Source organism: Leuciscus leuciscus (assembly GCF_965113295.1).
Source record: "Leuciscus leuciscus genome assembly, chromosome: 9".
Taxonomy (NCBI): Eukaryota; Metazoa; Chordata; class Actinopteri; order Cypriniformes; family Leuciscidae; genus Leuciscus; species Leuciscus leuciscus.
The window spans coordinates 11,899,607-11,922,679 of NC_138733.1; the positions used below are offsets into that span (position 1 = coordinate 11,899,607).

General features: G+C 38.9%; 2 protein-coding genes and 1 pseudogene across 3 annotated transcripts in view; all 3 read left to right on the forward strand.

The window, feature by feature from the left end:
* Positions 1-3,199, forward strand: part of LOC309507080 (E3 ubiquitin/ISG15 ligase TRIM25-like) — a 4,233-nt gene extending 1,034 nt beyond the window's left edge. The window contains exons 2-7 of the mRNA XM_082181182.1: positions 7-654; positions 740-835; positions 1,098-1,331; positions 1,440-1,590; positions 1,684-1,728; positions 1,867-3,199. Of these exons, the coding sequence (XP_082037308.1) occupies positions 97-654; positions 740-835; positions 1,098-1,331; positions 1,440-1,590; positions 1,684-1,728; positions 1,867-2,438 (1,656 nt within the window). The 5' untranslated portion in view covers positions 7-96 and the 3' untranslated portion in view covers positions 2,439-3,199. The remainder of the gene's footprint in view (positions 1-6; positions 655-739; positions 836-1,097; positions 1,332-1,439; positions 1,591-1,683; positions 1,729-1,866) is intronic.
* Positions 3,200-3,339: 140 nt separating this feature from the next.
* On the forward strand, positions 3,340-8,603 carry LOC309507083 (E3 ubiquitin/ISG15 ligase TRIM25-like; annotated as a pseudogene). The gene is made up of 7 exons (XR_014211626.1): positions 3,340-5,335; positions 5,580-6,152; positions 6,307-6,402; positions 6,667-6,900; positions 7,113-7,266; positions 7,353-7,412; positions 7,550-8,603. The product of XR_014211626.1 is annotated as an E3 ubiquitin/ISG15 ligase TRIM25-like (transcript).
* Positions 8,604-10,380: 1,777 nt separating this feature from the next.
* On the forward strand, positions 10,381-22,384 carry LOC309507087 (E3 ubiquitin/ISG15 ligase TRIM25-like). The gene is made up of 7 exons (XM_082181202.1): positions 10,381-10,690; positions 13,315-13,881; positions 14,117-14,212; positions 14,532-14,765; positions 14,974-15,127; positions 15,214-15,273; positions 18,646-22,384. The coding sequence occupies exons 2-7, from the start codon at positions 13,330-13,332 to the stop codon at positions 19,185-19,187; spliced, it is 1,638 nt and encodes a 545-aa protein (XP_082037328.1). The 5' UTR covers positions 10,381-10,690; positions 13,315-13,329; the 3' UTR covers positions 19,188-22,384.
* Positions 22,385-23,073: the final 689 nt, after the last annotated feature.

The following is a 23,073-nucleotide window of genomic DNA, read 5'->3' on the forward strand; positions in this document are numbered from 1 at the left end:
CTTTAGCGATTTACTTCTGGCAGAACAGTTTATATTAGAGGAACAGGCAGCTATCTGCAGCAAAAAAAAAAAAAAAAAAAAAAAAGAGAGGAGGAAATGTCTGAATCTGCAGTGAGTCCGTATGTGGATCAGTTCAGCTGTCCAGTCTGTTTGGATCCTCTGAAGGAGCCGGTGACGATTCCCTGTGGACACAGTTACTGTATGAGCTGTATTACTGACTGCTGGGGCCAGAAGGAGCAGGGGCCGCCGTACCACTGTCCCCAATGCAGAGAGAGCTTCAGTCAGAGACCTCTACTGAAGAAGAACACTCTGATAGCTGAGATGATGGAGACGCTGCAGAAGACGTCCCTACAAACGGCTGCTGTGGAGTGTGATGTTTGCACTACAGAGAAGAACAGAGCTGTAAAGTCCTGTCTGCAGTGCTTGGCCTCCTTCTGTCAAACTCACCTGCAGCTTCACTATCAATCTCCTGCGTTTATGAAGCACAAACTAGTCGAAGCTTCCAGACACATTCAGGAGAACATCTGTCTCAGTCATGGGAAACTTCTGGAGATTTACTGTCAGGAGGATCATCAGTGTATTTGTTGTTTATGTACTGATAATCATAAAGGACACAGTGTGGTGTCTGTGGATTCTGAATGGACTAGTAAAAAGGTAACACCAACAATAATATCCTTTACTGGACTGGTGTCTATTTTTGCCTGTTTTTATTATATATTTTTTATGTTATCATCCTCAGAAAGAGTTAAATGAGATAAAGGTGTCGTGTCAGAAGCTGATCCAGGAGCGAGAGAGAGGTCAGCAGGAACTCAGTGAAGCTGTGAAGCTTCTTAAAGTATGTTTCTTTATGTGTTCTTTAGTTTTAAAGTTTGTTTGACATGCAAAACAATTTTTTTTTTTTTATTCAAATAAAATAGACCATGACCAATGGGGTTTGAGCTCCAAAAAATGATAAAAAAATTGCTAAAAGATTCGTGACACAATTCATGATGTTCTTATTGAGACTTTTGGAGCTTGACTGCCACTAATTTACTTTCTACCTGCATTGTTTTGAGTCACAACAATGATCTCCATTATCAGATCTTTGTCTCTGACAGAGTTCAGCGCTAGAGACCATGGAGGACATTGAGAAGGTCTTCACTGAGCTCATCTGCTCTCTTGAGAAGAAACGCTATGAGATTAAAGAGCAGATCAGAGCTCAGGAGAAGACTGAGATAGATCGAGCAGAGGAACTTCACAAACATCTGGATCAAGAGCTGACAGAACTCAGAAAAACACAAGCAGAGATTGACAAACTTCTGATTAATGATGATCAGGTCAATTTTCTGAAGGTAATGAAAGTCCTTTAATCAGTATACCATAATGTTTCTATACTCACTGTTTCACATTTTTAAATGGTCTTTTACATAACAAAGAGTGCTGTATTTGTCTCATTTCAGAGCTGTCAGTCTGTGTGTGTTTTACCCACATTTGAAGATGTTCCCATCACTCAACACACTCATCTGTATTTTAAAGACATTTCAATCTCAACATTCAGAGAGGTTTTGGAGGACGTCTATCAACAGCAGACAGCCAAAATATCACAAGAAGGTCTGAATATTTTGATATATTGTTTTGCCATTCATACTCTGTAGTATAAAACCAACGAATGAACCGTACGCATGTTTCGTTTTGTCTCTTCAGTGTCAAATGTCCGTGTTGCAAAGACACCAAATGATTTTTTGCAGTGTAAGTTGAACTGTGGTTTCTTCAAGGCAAACACTCATTAATCAGTATCAGTGGAAATGATCTGTTACAATGTGACCATTTTGGAACCAAAGTTTACTTTGCTCAATATTTGTTTTTTTGTTTTTCATTCCTCCTCAGATTTCTCTGAACTTAACTTGGATCCAAACACTGCAAACAATAAACTCAAACTGTCTGAGGGCAGCAGGAAAATATCATTTACATATAAAGACCAACAGTATCCTGATCACCCAGAGCGATTTGATAGATATGTGAATGTCCTGTGTCGAGAGGGTTTGTGCGGTCGCTGTTACTGGGAGGTCGAGTGCAGTGGGAACAATTGGGCTGTAGCAGTTTGTTACAAAGGCATTGGACGTAAGGGAAGAAATTATGACTGTAGGCTTGGCTCCAACAAAAACTCTTGGAGATTGTCCCGATCTCAACAGAATGTCTATTTCACACATGATAAAACCCAAGTCTCAATCCCCGCTGTCTGCTCCTCTAGAATAGGAGTGTATCTGGATCACAGAGCAGGAACTCTGTCCTTCTACAGCGTCTCTGACACAATGACTCTCCTTCACAGAGTCCAGACCACTTTCACTGAACCCTTATACCCTGCATTTTATACTGGACAAGTTTCATCTGTCAGGATCATAGAAAAGCAGAGTTTAAAATATAATCTGTCAGAAAAGAATACATTAAAAACTACATGACTGTATTTGAGTTAAATGTACACATCAAACATTGATTTAAATGAAAAATATATATCTATAATACAATGTCCGGTCAAAAAAAAAAAAGTTGCTGTTTGGATTTAAATAGGCAAATGCGTAAGAGTCTATGACTGGATTATTATTGCAGTGATAATTATGTTTCTAGCATGTTATATAGACTTAACAGAGTGCTTGACTCTTGCATTGACAATACAAGATCTTTCGACAAGATTTCCATCAAGAGGTGCATACATTTTTGGTCAAGATCTTGTTTTGATAATGCAAGAGTCAAGCACTCGGTAAAGTCTCCTCCAGCACAACCCCAAAGACTTTCAATCATCCTGGAATATGGCCATGATGTGTCTTCCTACATGGTTGTTTAAGAAATGAAAAGCTACTCACTCTATCAATGAGAATTATAAGAACTGTTCTCAAACATATAACATGCTAGAAACATAATAATCACTGCAATAATGAATTAGACTCTTAAGCATTTGCCAATTTAAATCCAAATAGTGACTTTTTTTTTTTGGCGGGGCAGTGTATAATATGAATATAACACAGCTTACAACACTCTCAGAGTGGATGTTAGTAAATACTGTTTGAAACCTTTTCAAAGAGGCACAGTTTTTAACATAGACCTTCTGTCAGTACATTGTAGAAATGTTTGTTTCAGATTTATCTTTAGATTTCTGCTTTCTTCAGTTTGGTGTGTAATTAATGATGTAATTTTGATCAGATAAAGAGAAAATTAAATGAAATAGTGTGTTTTGTTTTAATAGCATAGTGATCTTTTGATGAAAATGTGGCAGTTTTAGGAAATATTTTGTCTCCAGAATTCATGATCTATGTGAGATTGCGTGTGATTTAGAGATGAGTCGCAAAATTCGAATGGTCGAACTGCATGCGAAATTCGATCATAAAATAGCTTTTTCCAATATCGTTATATTTTCGCGCAATTCCAATGTGTTCTACATAATTGACGCCGCGCCTACTGTCACAGATTGCGCAGCAGGGTATTTTCCTGTCGGGGACACAAAGTGTTGCTAACATGAATGAAACCCCCTAGGCTGCCTCTTTTGTATACATAGTGTAAACAAACAACAGAAGAAGAGCATTGTCGTGACCTCGTGTAGCCTGGTTAAAACCAGACCATTCTCAGTAGTAACTGAGTTATGGTCTGGCAAAGCTTCATTAATAACTCATTTCCAAAGGGGCGTCACCAACAGACGTCGCTCAAATGCCTCTGGGCGCAATTGGATAGAGCTAAAACCAATCAGAGCGATCGTCATCTTGTAAAGCCATATGCTGCGTCCCAATTCGCCTAAGTTACACTACGCCATAAAAGTATGTACTCTTTTTGTGAAGAAAAGGTATTTACTTTTGAATATGTAGCAAAAGAGTAGGCAAGCTTTGGGACATACTACTTCGTCATCTTTATCGGACGGATCTGTCGCGTGCATCCTGTCACGTAAACTGCCCTGTCAATCATCTTGTCACAGTTAAAATCCTCTATTAAATCTAATTTAATTTCCTACCGTTTCGGAGAGAAATGTAGTAGCACGTTCATCTGCCAGTGGGTCTTTCATGGAGACTGTCCTCATGTGTTTGCAATTTGAATATAATAATGCATTTAAAAGTTGCTGCGCTTCACCAACGGACGTCGCTCAAATGCCTCTGGGCGCAACTGGATAGACCTAAAACCAATCAGAGCGATCGTCATCGTGTAAAGCCCGCCCCAACGTTTCTGATTGGTGCCGCGATTTCGACGGATTAGAAATGGGCTTGAATGAGCTCTTTGCCAGACTAATTGCAGAGCAAATCTAAATTTGCCGGAAGTTATCTGGGTTTTCCCAGGCTAAACCTCGTGTAGGTTGCGCTCGCGTCTCCTCCCAGAAAATGTTGACATGCTAATTTTTTTGAGCAAACTATGACATGTCACATATGCTTAAGCGTTATGCGATGAATAGTAACATTGATTGAAAACTACTTTGTTTAAAAAGTAGGCTATTGCCGGTAACAAGTCAGGTTTGCGTAAACTCATTATGACATGTTTCCAACCGCATTTATTTTATTTTTTGATCTAACGAGCATCTGGTTTGGCGATGCAGAAACGGACTTATTGTCCTGTTTATTTATTTATTTATTTTCATTTTTTCAATTAGCCTACCATAGGCCTAACTATATATATAAAAAAAACTTTAAAAAAACGACGAGAACATGTTACTTGCTCAATTAATAAACAGTTTGTTTGATGACAAATTGCTAAAGATGAAATTGGCCTCCCTTTCTGTCATTGTGAGAATATGCGTTTTTAGTTTTTGTTTGTTTTCCTCCGATTTTCGAACGATATTCGCCCTTTGCTCCTCGATTGTCGAATGGCTTTTTTGGCAGAAATTCACATCCCTAATGTGATTATTATTTTTCTCCACAGCATCCAAATGAAAACCTTCTGTTCTTATAACAAAGAATCATCACTTGTTAAAATAAATGATTTCTGAAAGGTTTGATGCCATTGACATACAACAAACATGAAATAATTTAATCATTTTACACACAGATTGCTGGAAGTGTGTTAGAAGCAGTTAAAACAAAGAAACACATTTTCTGTAAGTTATCAACTAGTCTGATTATTGGTGTCGAGAGTTACGGTATGATGTTAAGCAAAGTTCAAAGAGTAGAGCATTAAAACTGCAAAGTCATGGCTTTACATAAACAAGTTTGTGGATTAGAGAGAAATGAAACCTATTTCCCTGCTACTGAAAACCAGGAAGCTTGTGGGTTTGAGAGAAACAAAACCTATTTCCCTGCTACACAAGCCTCTACTTGAGGATTCACACTCTTCCAGTTTGGTTAAAGCTGTAAAGTAGGGAATATTTGTTATTCTGTCAAATCAGGTAAGAACGTCAAAGAGTCTTTAACTAATTGTTTTATGTCTTCTTGCTTGCATAAAAAAAAGAACATTCAATTATTACTGTATGAGTTTGATATTAGCTCCATGTTCATTTGGATGATTTATGTTTATTCTTCTGGTTACAGGTGAAGAGTTTAGGATTCTTTCATATAAATATACAAAACTGAGTATTTTGTATAGTTTTATATATGCTCTTTCATTAATGATTTACATGTGTATTTATGTAGGTTACTCCTTCAGAAATGTCTGAATCTGCAGCGAGTCCGTATGTGGATCAGTTCAGCTGTCCAGTCTGTTTGGATCCTCTGAAGGAGCCGGTGACGATTCCCTGTGGACACAGTTACTGTATGAGCTGTATTACTGACTGCTGGGGCCAGAAGGAGCAGGGGCCGCCGTACCGCTGTCCCCAATGCAGAGAGAGCTTCAGTCAGAGACCTCTACTGAAGAAGAACACTCTGATAGCTGAGATGATGGAGACGCTGCAGAAGACGTCCCTACAAACGGCTGCTGTGGAGTGTGATGTTTGCACTACAGAGAAGAACAGAGCTGTAAAGTCCTGTCTGCAGTGCTTGGCCTCCTTCTGTCAAACTCACCTGCAGCTTCACTATCAATCTCCTGCGTTTATGAAGCACAAACTAGTCGAAGCTTCCAGACACATTCAGGAGAACTTCTGTCTCAGTCATGGGAAACTTCTGGAGATTTACTGTCAGGATGATCATCAGTGTATTTGTTGTTTGTGTACTGATAATCATAAAGGACACAGTGTGGTGTCTGTGGATTCAGAATGGACTAGTAAAAAGGTAATATCAATAATAATTAAAAACATGCATAAACTATTTTATTATAATTATTATATTGCATATACTGTATTTATAGTTTGTAATTTCGATTAACCTTGTTACAAACCTTTACCATATTATGTCTATTTTTGCCTATTTATGTGAACATCTTCAGAAAGAGTTAAAGGAGATAAAGGTGTCGTGTCAGAAGCTGATCCAGGAGCGAGAGAGAGGTCAGCAGGAACTCAGTGAAGCTGTGAAGCTTCTTAAAGTATGTTTCTTTATGTGTTCTTTAGTTTTAAAGTTTGTTTGACATGCAAAAAGTAGATATTTTAAATTCAATAAAAGTAGACAGTGACCAATCGGTTTTGAGCTCCAAAAATTCATTTAAAAACGACACAATTCATGATGTTCTTATTGAGACTTCTGTCAATCTGTCAATTTTGGAGCTTGACTGCCACTCATTTACTTTCTACTTGCATTGTTTTGAGTCACAACAATGTTCTTCATGATCAGATCTTTGTGTCTCTGACAGAGTTCAGCGCTAGAGACCATGGAGGACATTGAGAAGGTCTTCACTGAGCTCATCTGCTCTCTTGAGAAGAAACGCTCTGAGATTAAAGAGCAGATCAGAGCTCAGGAGAAGACTGAGATAGATCGAGCAGAGGAACTTCACAAACATCTGGATCAAGAGCTGACAGAACTCAGAAAAAGACAAGCAGAGATTGACAAACTTCTGATTACTGATGATTAGATCCAGTGTCTGAAGGTAATTAATGATGTGTGTAATTGATATACTGTAGGACGCTCACTATTCATTGTTCTGTGCTTTAAGTATTTCTTTTATTTAGTAGAAACAGTCATTTGTACTGATGTCAACATTTTGAGAATCTAAACATTATTGTGGTGCTTGTTTGGTCTTTGAAAAAGATCAGTTCTGCTTTACAAATCATGTTTGAATTATTATTTTTCTCATTTCAGAGCTGTCAGTCTGTGTGTGTTTTACCCACATTTAAAGACGTTCCCAGCTTCACTCAACACACTCATCTGTCTTTTAAAGACGTTTCAATCACAGCATTCAGAGAGGTTTTGGAGGACGTCTGTCAACAGCAGACTGCTAAAATATCTCCAGAAGGTCTGAATATTTTGATATGTTATTTTGTCATTCATACTCTTAAACCAACAATTTAACCTTACACTTGTTTTGTTTTGTCTCTTCAGTGTCAAATGTCAATGTTACAAAGCCTCCAGAACCAAAGACCCAAAATGATTTTTTGCAGTGTAAGTTGAACTGTAGTTTCTTCAAGACGAACACTCATTAATTAAGTAACAGTGGAAATGATCTGTTACATTGAGACCATTTTAGACCAAAGATTACTTTAAAGTTCAATATTTGTCTTTTGTTCATTCCTCCTCAGATTTCTGTGAAATTCACCTGGATCTAAACACTGCACATAGAAACTTGAAACTGTCTGAGGAAAGCAGGAAAATATCATATTGTGATAAAGATCAGCAGTATCCTGATCAACCAGAGCGATTTAATGTGTTTCCCTACATCTTGTCTAGAGAGGGTTTGTGCGGTCGCTGTTATTGGGAGGTCGAGTGCAGTGGGAACGACTGTGCTATAGCAGTTTGTTACAAAAGAATTAGACGTAAAGGAAACAGTAATGACTGCAGTCTTGGCTTCAACAAAATATCCTGGAGATTGTGGTATTTTCGGCAGAATGTCTATTTCACACATGCTAAAGCCCAAGTCTTAATCCCCGCTGTCTGCTCCTCTAGAATAGGAGTGTATCTGGATCACAGAGCAGGAACTCTGTCCTTCTACAGCGTCTCTGACACAATGACTCTCCTTCACAGAGTCCAGACCACTTTCACTGAACCCTTATACCCTGCGTTTGGGGTTGGTCTAGGTTCTTCTGTCAGGATCTTAGAGCAGAAGAGAGTTCAGACAGACAAGAAATAAATATAACTGATAGAGTTCAGATTCAACTGTGAATCAGACTACAGTTTAACTGTGTAATTTAATTATTGTAAATCATTATGTCATTGTTTATGGAAATTATTAGTGTTACCAATTGTAATATTAATTAGTGCACCTATATTTGTTTCTTGTATCAAAAGATGACTAGTGTATTTCAAGTAGTCTAAGTTATGAAGGGAACTGTAAAAATGGTTACAATTGCCCTCAGTCTCCCACTATATTAATTAATAATGTAATCTGATAAAATACAGAGAAAATTCAATGAAATGTTGCATTTGTGTTAATAACAGTGATCTTTTGGTTAATTCAAAGTGGAAATGTTGCTGTTTTAGGAAACATTGTCTTAAGAATCTGATTATATGACTATTATGACATTCCTTCAGCTAAACACACAGGTTTATGTATAACTTAGACTAGTGTCATTCAGATTTATATGAGATTTTGTCATCTGTCATTATTAAATTATTTAAATAAATTGTCAAAACACATATATTTACTACATGAAATATTTAATTTATTATTTTTCATTAAACCATCAGAAATGATATCAGACATATTTGGCATATTCAGCAGAAATCAGATGTCAGCTGTGATCAGTTTTTATCACCAAGAGCTTTTCTCTCCAGTGAGTCATTATCCCAGTGGACGAGATAAACTACTTCAGGATCTTCAATTGTGTGTCTAAGTCTAGTACTAACAAATTAGTAAGTTTATAAACAACGGTTCAATAATGTATGGAATCAATAATTCTATAAATTAGATGCACATTCAGACATCTGTATTATTTATCACAACTTGTAAGCCAATTAAGTGCAGCCATTTTAATCTAAATTCATAGTTTATTTCTATTATGACATTCCTTCAGCTAAAATACAGGCTTATGTATAATTTAGAGAACTGTAGTGTAATTCAGATGTATTTCTTTGACTGAGATTTTGTCATTTAATCTGTCTTTGTTCAATTATTTATCTAAAAATACAAAATACATAGATTTACATTAAATACTTCATTTAACAAGTCTAGAACATGAATGTCTAGAGTAAATGTCTAAGTTTAATAATAACAGTTAAATAATGTTCACCAGTCGATCAGGGAAAGATAAAAAATGTTTTCTTTTTCTCCCATTATCACAAAGAACACACGCCCATTTTGTTTATGTGCATATAGACTTAACAGAGTGCTTGACTCTTGCATTGACAATACAAGATCTTTCGACAAGATTTCCATCAAGAGGTGCATACATTTTTGGTCAAGATCTTGTTTTGATAATGCAAGAGTCAAGCACTCTGTCTCCTCCAGCACAACCCAAAGACTACCAATCATCCTGATGTGTCTTCATGGTTTAGAAATGAAAAGCTACTCACTCTTTTAATGAGAATTAGAAGAACTGTTGCCAAACATAAAACATGCTAGAAACATAAAAAATCACTGCAAAAATGAATGATCCAATCTTAGACTCTTAAGCATTTGCCAATTTAAATCCAAATAGTGACTTATTTTTGGCGGGGCAGTGTATAATATGAATATAACACACCTTACAACACTCTCAGATTGAATGTCAGTAAATACTGTTTGAAACCTTTTCAAAGAGGCACAGTTTTTAACATAGACCTTCTGCCAGTACATAGTAGAAATGTTTGTTTCAGATTTATCTTTAGATTTATGCTTTCTTCAGTTTGGTGTGTAATTAATGATGTAATTTTGATCAGATAAAGAGAAAATAAAATGAAATGGTGCGTTATGTGTTAATAACATTCTAGTGGTCTTTTGATGAAAATGTGGCAGTTTTAGGAACTATTTTGTCTCCAGAATTCATGATCTATGTGAGATTGTGTGTGATTATTATTTTTCTCCACAGCATCTGAATGAAAAACTGCTGTTCTTATAACAAAGCATCACTTGTTAAAACAAATGATTTCTGAAAGGTTTGATGCCAATGACATTGTACAACAAACATGAAATCATTGAATCATTTTACACACAGATTGCTGGAAGTGTGTTAGAAGCAGTTAAAACAACATGTCAACCAACCTCCCGTTTTTTCCCGGGATTCTCCCGTATTTTACGTTGGTATCCCGCTATCATCCCGTTTAAATATTTTCCCGTATTTCTCCCGTATTTTTTATCTTTCTATACATTTTTTTTTTTTTTTTTTTTTTATCTGGGCGCAAACCAGTTAAGCAGAAATCCCGCCCTGCAGCTAATTTCATTGGTTAAGGTTCTTCGCGCGATTGTTTTTTTCCCCCCAAACTACTTCAGCGGACCTTTAAGTAATCGATTACAAACCATTCAGCTAGTCTGATTATTGGTGTCGAGAGATACGGTATGATCAAGCAAAGTACAAAGAGTAGAGCATTAAAACTGCAAGTCATGGCTTCACATAAACAATTTTGTGGATTCGAGAGAAATGAAACCTATTTCCCTGCTACTGAAAACCAGGAAGCTTGTGGGTTCGAGAGAAACGAAACCTATTCCCTGCTACACACTAGCCTCTACTTGAGGATTCACAATCTTCCAGTTTGGTTAAAGCTGTAAAGGAGGGAATATTTGAATATTTGTTATTCTGTCAAATCAGGTAAGAACGTCATAGAGTCGTTAACTAATTGTTTTATGTCTTCTTGCTTGCATTAAAAAAAGAACATTCAATTATTATTGTATGAGTTTGATATTAGCTCCATGTTCATTTGGATCAGTGGCGGAACTAGAGTTTTATACATGGGGTGGCCAGGGGGTGGCCACTGCTACTTGCGGGGGTACACAGTACACAGTACACACACACACACACACACACACACACACACACAGTGGAAAAGCTTATGGAAGGAATTGGGTCACTCTGTTTGTGTCTATAAGTGTTGAACATCCAAAATATTTGCAGAAAACAAAGCTGAAGCACCAAGGAGATAAGATACCGTAGCATGTGTCTGTTATGAACTGCTGAATTCATTTACAAAAAAAAAATACTCATTTACAATTTATTTTTTATTTTTATTAGATATAGCAGGCATCAAGCAGACATGTACTTGAAAAATGTAAACAATTGTATTGCCCGTCAATATAAAATCTTATCCTATGAAGATTTAATACAACATAATTCTTTCATTATAATAATTTATAATTATTCTTTCTAATTATAATTATTTAATTTATAAAAAAATTGTGTTCATTTTTTGGTGAACTATCCTTTTAATCTGGCAAAATCTTCTCAACTTAAATTCCTGAATTTGGTATGTGATTGACTGCCTGTGTCTGGTAGATGCTCTGACCTGTTGCTGGTCCTGAAGTCTGACCACACTGACTCTGACTAGCCAGTGGTGATGTAAGGGCTGGGTTCTGATCTGCCTGTTAGTCCAGTCATTTTAAGCCAAAATGGGGGTCAACCTTGAACAAATTGCAACAGAAGCAAACTCAACTGATTTTGCATCCTCAATATGTCCTAAGTAAGGAAAAACAAGTCCCGAAGAATCCCATTAGGGGAAAGTTTCGAAAAAGACCCAAATATAGCCTATTCATTCTTTCTCTCACATGAATAGGGTAAAAATTGTAACCTTTAGATATCACCATGAAAATTACTGAATTGATTACTTACATCAAGACAAACAAAAAATGTATTACAAGTTTTTTTAAATTGTTTGTTAACATGGACAAATGGTGCATAATCTAATTATGTATGTGCTAATTTGCATAAATACCACAACAGATCTAAACAGTGGATATAGCCAGGTGAAAATGTCTTGTTGAATCTTGTTGACATATAACTGTAAAATACTTAATGTTAAGGTCTGAATGGAACCCATTTAGGCTACCCATGAGCATTAATACATAGAGGCAGGAAGTACTTTAGAAACCAGCCTTTATTAATTTTTAAGAGATGGGGTTTGGGTCTGTGGGACTGTTTCTGGGGGACGAGTCTGAGGGAAGAACAGGAGACAATGGTAAGGAGAATGCAGAAGACAAAAGGTAGGTAAAATAAAAAGTGAATCCCCAGAAACAGTTTTCAAAACTTTCCCCTAATGGGATTCTTCTGGACTTTTTTTCCTTACTCAGGACATATTGAGGATACAACATTATTTGAGTTTGCTTCTGTTGCAATTTGTTAAACCTTTTTTCATAAAATGACTGGACTATGTTTGTGCTTATTAAAAAGAACTCTTATAGCCTATCTCTCCCTTTCTTTTCATGTTTAATTGACCCTGTTAAAAAATATGCCAAATTTAAAATATGATTCCAATCATATTCATATTCTAATCATCATCCAATTACCAACATTTTTATCTTAACTCTTTCCAGTATAAAAAAAATTGTGTTTTTGGTAATTTTCACAATTTCATGGCACCCCAGAATATTTTGTTGTATGAATATCTGAACATACCAAAAGAAAGAACAGACCCTGATGTGCTTTAAAAAAAAAAAAAAAATCTGTTTTATTCTAGCATCGTGCGTCTTTTTTATCAACACTTGAATGTTGGCAAGTTTCATAAAAAGCAACATGAGCAAAAAGCTGAGAAAATCGCATTTTTATCAAAGACTACATCTAGATCAGATTTAATGATGATCAAAACACAGTAGATCGAGTCCATCAACATCCTACACCCATAAAGCTTCTCAGTCCTATAGTGATCGCATTATAATATCGCTTGTTTCTGCTCTTCTTTGCCTGCGTTTTCATCCCCTATCCTCACATTAGCTAGAACATTTGTAGGCTATACTGTAACGTACACACGGCAAGGTAGCCTACTGTATATGCGTGTATTAGGCAGAATGTAGCAAACCCCCCTGATGCTAAACCTTAAAAACTTACTTCAAATATGATGTTTTCTTATTCGGCGAAGTTCGGTATCTTGTAACTATGTGCCTTTATGATCTCGTCCTCTGCTCGTCCGTTTGAAAACTGCGCGCGCGTCGCGCTGCTGGCGAACGTAATTTTTTTTTTTTTTTTTTTTTATCAGCATCAGCAACTGCCAGTAGCAAATACAATTTTGGGGTGGCACCCGGGGTGGCCAATCGCATGTCAGGGGTGTCCAGTGCCACCCCGGACCCCCCTCTGGCTCCGCCACTGATTTGGATGTCTTATGTTTATTCTTCTGGTTACGGGTGAAGACGAGTTTAGGATTCTTTCATATTAATACGCAAAACTAAGTATTTTGTATAGTTTTATACATGCTCTTTCATTAATGATTTACATGTGTATTTATGTAGGTTACTCCTTCAGAAATGTCTGAATCTGCAGCGAGTCCGTATGTGGATCAGTTCAGCTGTCCAGTCTGTTTGGATCCTCTGAAGGAGCCGGTGACAATTCCCTGTGGACACAGTTACTGTATGAGCTGTATTACTGACTGCTGGGGCCAGAAGGAGCAGGGGCCGCCGTACCACTGTCCCCAATGCAGAGAGAGCTTCAGTCAGAGACCTCTACTGAAGAAGAACACTCTGATAGCTGAGATGATGGAGACGCTGCAGAAGACGTCCCTACAAACGGCTGCTGTGGAGTGTGATGTTTGCACTACAGAGAAGAACAGAGCTGTAAAGTCCTGTCTGCAGTGCTTGGCCTCCTTCTGTCAAACTCACCTGCAGCTTCACTATCAATCTCCTGCGTTTATGAAGCATAAACTAGTCGAAGCTTCCAGTCATGGGAACATCTGTCTCAGTCATGGGAAACTTCTGGAGATTTACTGTCAGGATGATCGTCAATGCATTTGTTGTTTGTGTACTGATAATCATAAAGGACACAGTGTGGTGTCTGTGGATTCTGAATGGACTAGTAAAAAGGTAACATCAGCAATAAAAAAACATGTGTAAACTATTTTATTATAATTATTATATTGCATATATTTATAGGCTGTAATTTCAATTAACCTTGTTACACACCTTTACCAGACTGGAAAGGTGTTGTGTCTATTTTTTTTATTATTATTCAATATATATATATATATATATATATATATATATATATATATATATATATATATATATTTTTTTTTTTTTGGTATGTTATAATCCTCAGAAAGAGTTAAAGGAGATAAAGGTGTCGTGTCAGAAGCTGATCCAGGAGCGAGAGAGAGGTCAGCAGGAACTCAGTGAAGCTGTGAAGCTTCTTAAAGTATGTTCTTTATGTTCTTTATGTGTTCTTTAGTTTTAAAGTTTGTTAGACACATAAAAATTGATATTTAGAATTTAACAAAGGTAGATGTGACCAATAGCTGTTAAGCTATAAAAGTAGTCACATACAATTCATGGTGTTCTTATTGAAACTTTGGTTTGTTTTAAAGCTTGACAGCCACTAATTTACTCTCTACCTTGTTTGGAACAGATACAGCTTAATTTGACTTCTTGTACATTTAGAGAATTTGACCAAAAACATTTTTAATTGCATTATCACAACAATGTTCTTCATGATCAGATCTTTGTGTCTCCGTCAGAGTTCAGCGCTAGAGACCATGGAGGACATTGAGAAGGTCTTCACTGAGCTCATCTGCTCTCTTGAGAAGAAACACTCTGAGATTAAAGAGCAGATCAGAGCTCAGGAGAAGACTGAGATAGATCGAGCAGAGGAACTTCACAAACATCTGGATCAAGAGCTGACAGAACTCAGAAAAAGACAAGCAGAGATTGAAAAACTTCTGATTACTGATGATCAGGTCCAGTGTCTGAAGGTAATTAACGATCATGTGTGTAATTGATATACTGTAGGACGCTCACTATTCATTGTTCTGTGCTTTAAGTATTTGTTTTATTTAGTGGAAACAGTCGTACTTATGCCAACATTTTGAGAATCTAAACATTATTGTGGTGCTTGTTTGGTCTTTGAAGAAGATCAGTTCTGCTTTACAAATTATGTTTTAACTGTTTGTCTCATTTCAGAGCTGTCAGTCTGTGTGTGTTTTACCCACATTTAAAGATGTTCCCAACTTCACTCAACACACTCGTCTGTCTTTTAAAGACATTTCAATCTCAGCGATTAAGGAGGTTTTGGAGGACGTCTGTCAACAACAATCAGCCGAAATACCTCGAGAAGGTCTGAATCTTTTGATATGTTATTTTGTCATTCATACTCTTAAACCAACAATTTAACCGTACGCTTGTTTTGTTGTGTCTCTTCAGTGTCAAATGTCCATGTTGCAAAGCCTCCAGAACCAAAGCCCCAAAACATTTTTTTGCAGTGTAAGTTGAACTGTGGTTCCCTTTCGTTCAGTCACTACGAGTTACGTCAGAAGCTTATCACCTTCGAGTTCTACAAAACGAGCCAATGGCAATGGAATGCCATGGGTCTGTGGAATTTGCATAGTGTAATTATAGCGCATAGCGAATTTGCAAGCGCTGCCCTTGGAGGAAGCAGACCCAGCCTTAGCACTGCTCTGTATAAAAGGAGGACCCTGGCAATCTCGCATCATGTTTTTGCTTCGGAGCCAAGAGCTTCTCTCTCTGCAAGCCTGTTTCTGAGTTCTCCGAGAGACTACGAGACGAGCGGCTCTCCAGTGTGTTGGTGTAACGGCGCGTTCCAGTGAGATCACATTGCCTGCTGCTGATCTGTGCAGTGATCTGCCAACAATGTGTATGCTTCTCCCTGGGTGCTTCAGCACACTACTGAGCTTTCCTCTCCTCACAAAACAGCTTACGTGTGGCACGTCTTTTTAAAGATGTCTCGCCCGTGCACTTCTGGGTGCAGTCGACTCCTTTTGTCATCTGATGGGCACAATCGCTGCCTGGCGTGTTTGGGCTTAGATCACACTCAGGCAGCGTTTGTGGATGAATCATGTTCTCACTGCGGGAACATGACCACCGCGTTGCTGCGGTCAAGACTCAATGACCTCCGCGAAGGTAGAGTCCCCTCTGCCACACCCCGATCTATCCCCTCCGCGAGAAGCGATGCTTTGGCTGGTGGCCAGGGTGACCTGAGGTCCCCACATCTCATTCAGCGCTCCAGATGATAAGATGATGTCCATCGCCGCATCACAAGGTGGGCTGGAGTCTTCCGGAGATGAAGACTCGGCTGTGCTGCCGCCTTCGGGTGTGCCAGCATTGCTCGAGTCTGATCCGGAATTGATAGAGCGCTTCTACATGGCGTGGTGATCCAAAGCACCCCTCCAAAGAATGTAGATTTTCGTCTACCCTGGTGGCGAAATCCTATAGAGCTGTGGGGCAGGCCGCCGCCTCGCTGCATGCCATGGCCATCTTACAGGTCTACCAGGCCCGGATGCTCAGGGACATGCACGAGGGTAGAGTTGATCAGGGAAGAGCTGCGTGCCGCCACCGACCTCGCTCTCCAGGCGATGAAGGTGACCGCACGCTCCCTGGGTCAGGTGATGTCTACTGCTGTGGTCCAGGAGAGACACCTCTGGCTAAACCTGGCCGATATGCGAGAGGCTGAGCGGACCCGGTTCCTCAACTCTCCCATATCCCAGGCTGGCCTCTTCAGCGGCGCGGTCGAGGACTTCGCCCAAAAGTTCTCGGCCGCCCAGAAACAGATTGAGGCCATAAAACATGTTCTGCCCCGGCGGCCAGCTGCTGCCTCCACCCAGCCGCCGGCTCAGAATCCTCAGTTTGCTCGCTGCCGAGGGTGCCCTCCTGCGGCTCCCGCCCGGCCCCAGCAGCAGCCTTCACCTGGGCCGCACCATGGAGGTGGCCGCAGGAAGGCGCCACTGCCCGTACCAGCCCTGCAGCCTGCCAAACGGCAGGTGAAACGGCGCTCCTGATACAGGGAGCTCAGAGATGGGCTACAGTTCTTCCCAGGAGATGGTAGCAGGCTCCTATCATGCGTGTGGAGGTCGTCACCCTACTTGCGAAGGGTGCGATCGAGACCGTCCCTCCAGCCGAAATGAAGTCCGGCTTCTACTTAATTGTACCCAAGAAACCCGATGGGTTACGACCAATCCTGGACCTGCACATCTTGAACAAAACCCTTTACAGGCTTCCATTCAAGATGTTGACAGTCAAACGCATTTTCGAATGTGTTCATCCTGGATTGGTTTGCAGCGATTGACTTGAAGAAGGCTGTCTCCTTCCACCCTGAAGGTTTATGTGGCTGCCATCTCTGCGCACCACGGCCTTGTGGAGTTGAAAACAGTGGGACAGCATGACCTGGTCGTCAGGTTCCTGAGGGGGGCGAGGAGACTAAATCCTCCTCGCTCACCTCTCATACCCTCTTGGGACCTCGCAGTGGTCTTATCAGCCCTGCAGAGTGCTCCCTTTGAGCCATTGCGATCAGTTGAGCTTAAGTTCATGTCTATGAAGACAGCGCTCCTGGTTGCTTTGGCCTCCATCAAGAGGGTAGGGGACCTGCAGGCATTTTCGGATGACGAAGCGTGCCTGGAATTCGGGCCGGCTAACTCTCACGTTATCTTGAGACCCCGCCCTGGATACGTGCCCAAGGTTCCCACCACTCCTTTCAGGGATCAGGTGGTGAACCTGCAAGCGCTGCCCTTGGAGGAAGCAGACCCAGCCTTAGCACTGCTCTGTCCAGTACTAGCCCTCCATGCTTACGTAGACTGAACGCAGTTTTTCAGGACCTCAGACCAGCTCTTTGTCTGTTATGGTGGGGAGCTGAAGGGAAAGGCTCTCTCCAAGCAAAGGTTGTCTCAATGGATAGTGTACACCATTTCACTCAGATGAGTTCTCCTTAGACCCTGAGTTCCTCCGGCACTGTTGATGCCGTCACCAGAGTGCATGCCCATTTGGTCAGCCCTTGTGATTGACTAGGTGCTCCATGTGCATGGTTCCTCCATTGGGCAACCCCTACAAGTGTATTTCCACGGTAAGCCTCCTCTGAGCACCTGTTTTCCCTCGGCAAGACCCCTCTTGCTATCTCGAGGTTGAAACATTCCACCCTGCGGGCTGGATACCTCTGAGTTTTCCATATGCTTCCCGCACTCGGGTCATATGTGTATTCTAAGTCCTCCCTATGGGTAGGCGCTGTGTTACATATTCCACCTGGGATATGCCACCCAGTGTACCTTGGTATTCCTGCGTTAAGCCTAGCCCTTTGTCCGTGCTAGTCTTACGACAGGGAGCTTAGTCTTGCGCAGGGCACTGGAAGACAGTTGCTGTGGCGTGATTGAATTGGGACCCCCATTTCGTCATTCACTGATGTAACTCGTAGTGACTGAACGAAAGGGAACGTCTCGGTTACGTATGTAACCCTCGTTCCCTGAGGAGGGAAAAGAGACGTTACGTCCCTCTGCCACAACCGCTGTACCGCTGGAGAGGCCTGGAGTTAAGTCTTGCCTCATCAGTGGAAAACATGATGCGAGATTGCCAGCGTCCTCCTTTTATACCCACACGGTCGGGCGGAGTTACGCTATGCAAATTCCGCAGACCCATGGCATTCCATTGCCTTTGTAGAACTCGAAGGTGAAAGGCTTCTAAGCAAAACCCCCATTTCGTCATTCACTGACGTAACGTCTCCGTTCCCTCCTCAGGGACGTTTCTTCAAGGCAAATCATTAATTGATCAGTGGAAATGATCTGTTACAAAGTGACCATTTTGGAACCAAAGTTTACTTTGTTCAATATTTGTTTTTTGTTCATTCCTCTTCAGATTTCTGTGAACTTCACCTGGATCTAAACAGTGCAAACAATAAACTCAAACTGTCTGTAGACAGCAGGAAAATATCATTTACATATAAAGACCAACAGAATCCTGATCACCCAGAGCGATTTGATTGGTTTCCCTTTATCTTGTGTCGAGAGGGTTTGTCCGGTCGCCGTTACTGGGAGGTCGAGTGCAGTGGGAACAATTGGGCTGTAGCAGTTTGTTACAAACAAATTAGACGTAAAGGAAACCTTAATGACTGTAGACTCGGCTTCAACAAAATATCCTGGAGATTGGGCTATTGTCTGCAGAATTTTTGTTTTATACATGCTAAAGCCCAAGTCTCAATCCCTGCTGCCTCTAGAATAGGAGTGTATCTGGATCACAGAGCAGGAACTCTGTCCTTCTACAGCGTCTCTGACACAATGACTCTCCTTCACAGAGTCCAGAACACTTTCACTAAACCCTTATACCCTGCTTTTGGGGTTGGAGAAGGTTCATCTGTCAGGATCACTGAGCAGAAGAGATTTCAGATAGACAAGAAATAAATATAATTGATCGAGTTTCAGATTCAGTTGCTAAACTCCTGGGGCCGTATTCATAAAGGATCTTAATGCAAAAAGTAGCTCCTAGTGACACAATTCTAAGAAAATTCTTAGAAATGTGGGAGTTTACTCTTAAAATTAAAGAAAAAATCCTAGTAAAGAAAAAAGTAATTCAGAAAGCATCTTAACCCTTAAAAGAGGTCTTAAGGTCAAAATTGTTAGGAGCACGGACGAGGACTTTTAAGAGGCTTAAGAGTTTCTTTAGCAGAGGAGAAAATGGAAGAAAGACGAAGAGGGAGAAGAAATGTGTTGCAGACAATGAATAACAGTGAGTTAATAAGACGCTATAGATTAGATCGTTCAGGGATCATGTTTGTGACAGATCTTATAGAGACACGCTAACATCTCCGACACAGCACAGAAATGCCATAGCGCCAGAAATGAAAGTAATCACTACATTACGATATTTGACAGCTGGGAAAATTCCATGTTTGATACATTAAAACCAACATTCAAACCACCACTTAAATAGACATGCCAGCAATCAGTGAAAAATAATTGGAAAGAGTGGAACAATTTTTTATCATTCTAAGCCAAGCAAATACCTTATAGGAAATTAACAGCATGCATGATACATTATTACCATACCATGGTACATAAAAATAAAAAGGATTTATATACACATATATAATGTGTGTGTGAGTGTGTGTGTGTGTGTGTGTGAGAACGGTCAAATAGGAAAAATTGCGCATGTAATTTCAAAGTGAAGGCTTAGAATAGACCCTATACTTAAAATCACTTTTTTTTCCCTTCTTGGACAACCAACCAATCACAGTCTTCAAAAGATTGTGTCATACATAGCAATGGGGTCATCCCCGCCTCCTCACTAAGATGAAAGTTTTTGTCTTTTCCTTACTCAGAGTTGCTCTCAGATCGGTCCCGAATTGCTCTTAAGCTAAGACTCCTACGTAAAAGTTTTTAAGCTAAATTAAGAGTTTTCTGAGAGGATTCTTAGAATCTTTATGAATACGGGCCCTGGGCCCGTATTCATAAAGAATCTTAATGCAAAGAGTAGCTCCTAGTGACAAAATTCTAAGAAAATTCTTAGAAATGTGGGCGTTTACTCTTAAAATTAAAGAAAAATTCCTAGTAAAGAAAAAAGTAATTCAGAAAGCATCTTAACCCTTAAAAGAGGTCTTAAGGTCAAAATTGTTAGGAGCACGGACGAGGACTTTTAAGAGGCTTAAGAGTTTCTTTAGCAGAGGAGAAAAATGGCAGAAAGACGAAGAGGGAGAAGAAATGTGTTGCAGACAATGAATAACAGTGAGTTAATAAGACGCTATAGATCGTGCAGGGATCATGTTTGTGACAGATCTTATTAGAGACGCGCTAACATCTCCGACACAGCACAGAAATGCCATAGCGCCAGAAATGAAAGTAATCACTACATTACGATATTTGGCAACTGGGAAAATTCCATGTTTGATACATTAAAACCAACATTCAAACCACCACTTAAATAGACATGCCAGCAATCAGTGTAATTGGAAAGAGTGGAACAATTTTTATCATTCCAAGCCAATCAAATACCTTATAGGAAATTAACAGCATGGTAAAAAAAAAAGGATTTATATACACATATATAATGTGTGTGTGTGTGTGAGAACGGTCAAATAGGAAAAATTACGCATGTAATTTCAAAGTGAAGGCTTAGAATAGACCCTATACTTAAAATCACTTTTTTTTTTTTCTTCTTGGACAACCAACCAATCACAGACTTCAAAAGATTGTGTCATACATAGCAACGGGGTCAACCCCGCCTCCTTACTAAGATGAACGTTTTTGGCTTTTCCTTACTCAGAGTTGCTCTCAGATCGGTCCCGAATCGCTTTTAAGCTAAGACTCCTACGTAAAAGTTTTTTAGCTAAATTAAGAGTTTTCTTAGAGGATTCTTAGAATCTTTATGAATACGGGCCCTGAAATGTGTATTTTAATAAAAATTTAATTTGTAATTTGGAGGAACAAAAGGCATAACATTTCTTAAACACCATCAATGAATATTCAACACCCATTTAAGACACTCAAGTTGGATTTAGTAAATAAATATACAGTTCATTATCAGATTAGTGATTTTGTGTTTTCTGTAATTTTGGCATCTGAAAGTGTTCATCTTCAGCAACGTTTCTTTACAGCAGCTCATAATAATCCATGTCTGAATCCACGATGTAGTCGGCTGTGGAACAAACTGTTTACAGTCGACGTTGATCAAATGTTTTACGTGTCACATGTACATTTTATATTACATTTATTAAATGCAGCCGCTTTTTTTGTTCTGTTGTGTTGCTAGCTGCTAATAAGACTTTCTTTCTCTATAAGTTGTTTAATTTTAATAATTTTTTTGCCTGTTTCATAACTACAGTATCTGATGGTGAGCTGAGGAACCACAATTTTGAAAACCTTTTAAAGACGCATCTTTTTAAAATATCCTCTTCTATCAATACATACAATGTTTTTTCAGAAAATTCATCCTTATATTTGTTGTTCTTCGGTTTGATGGAGACAATAATGGGCAATTGTAAGACACTCAATTCCTCCAATCAGAAACAAGCGATGACACTTAATCTGCACATGCTCAGTAGGATTCTCTCTCTGTCTGTGGAAAAGGAGCACGATCATTTCACCTGAGCAGAAGTTTTCAACAAAATACTGATTTTTATTTCTGAAAGTTACTTTTTGGATGTACAGTATTTTTATTCTGCTGTCTTAAGGATACATGACATTGTGTTACAATTGCCCGCCCCGAGCCACATGGGCCAATGTAAGCACGTTGCTTGTCTGTGTTTACATACTTTTCTGTTAGAAAATGAACATATTTCACTACATTTAAATGTAAAACTACATTTAAAAGGGGTGTATTAAAACAAATGTGTTTGTTCTATTCAAAATCAAAGGAGGTCTGTCTGTCTTGTGTGTCTTTCCGGTCCTGGACACACTTGGCCTGAACTAATGGCAATGAAATCTACATGTGCCACAACTGTGAATCAGACTAGTTTAACAGTGTAATTTAATATGGCAAATCATTATGTCATTGTTTATGGAAATTATTTTAAAAAATGAATATTATCTCCACATGATCTCATTGAGTTATTATGTTAATATGTCTATCTTGTACCATTTTATTAAAGTTTGGTTAAAGACTGTTCTTGACTCAATAGCTGATTAATATATTTGAGTAAAATATATATTTAAATAATTAAAATATAGTTGCCACTAGAATAGCTGCTTAGTCTTCTACACAAATAAAAAAGACTTTTACTTTTTGAATGCATATGATGCCTGACAAATAAAATAATTTGAACCATACACATTATTAGATAAGTAACATTATTAGATACTACAGCAGTGAAGTAATAATTTTGAGGTAGGCTTTTATTTGAGATACAGTGGGTTAAAATGACACTATTACAAACAACCCCACAAAAGGGTCAATTGTAACACTCTAACTTCTTGCATTTAGCCTAATTTAATATAGTTTTGTCCTTATTAGTGAAAATATATCAATTGTATTATTAATTAGTGCACCTATATTTGTTTCTTGTATCAAAAGATGACTAGTGTAATTCAAGTAGTCTGAGTTATGAAGAAAATGTGAACAATTTTACAATCTCCACTAATATTAATTAATAATTTAATCTGTAATTACGATAAAATACAGAGAAAATGCAATGAAATATTGCATTTGTGTTAATAACAGTGATCTTTTGGTTAATTCAAAGTGGGAATGTTGCTGTTTTAGGAAACATTGTCTTAAGAATCTGCTTCTATTACTATTATGACATTCCTTCAGCTAAACACACAGGTTTATGTATAACTTAGACTAGTGTCATTC

What these genes read in the sequence shown, in the direction of transcription:
- LOC309507087 (XM_082181202.1), top strand. Translation starts at nt 13,330, where the DNA reads ATGTCTGAATCTGCAGCGAGTCCGTATGTGGATCAGTTCAGCTGTCCA. An exon ending in CTGAATGGACTAGTAAAAAG is followed by an intron (nt 13,882 to 14,116) that starts GTAACATCAGCA and finishes TATAATCCTCAG; the next exon opens with AAAGAGTTAAAGGAGATAAA. An exon ending in AGCCGAAATACCTCGAGAAG is followed by an intron (nt 15,128 to 15,213) that starts GTCTGAATCTTT and finishes GTGTCTCTTCAG; the next exon opens with TGTCAAATGTCCATGTTGCA.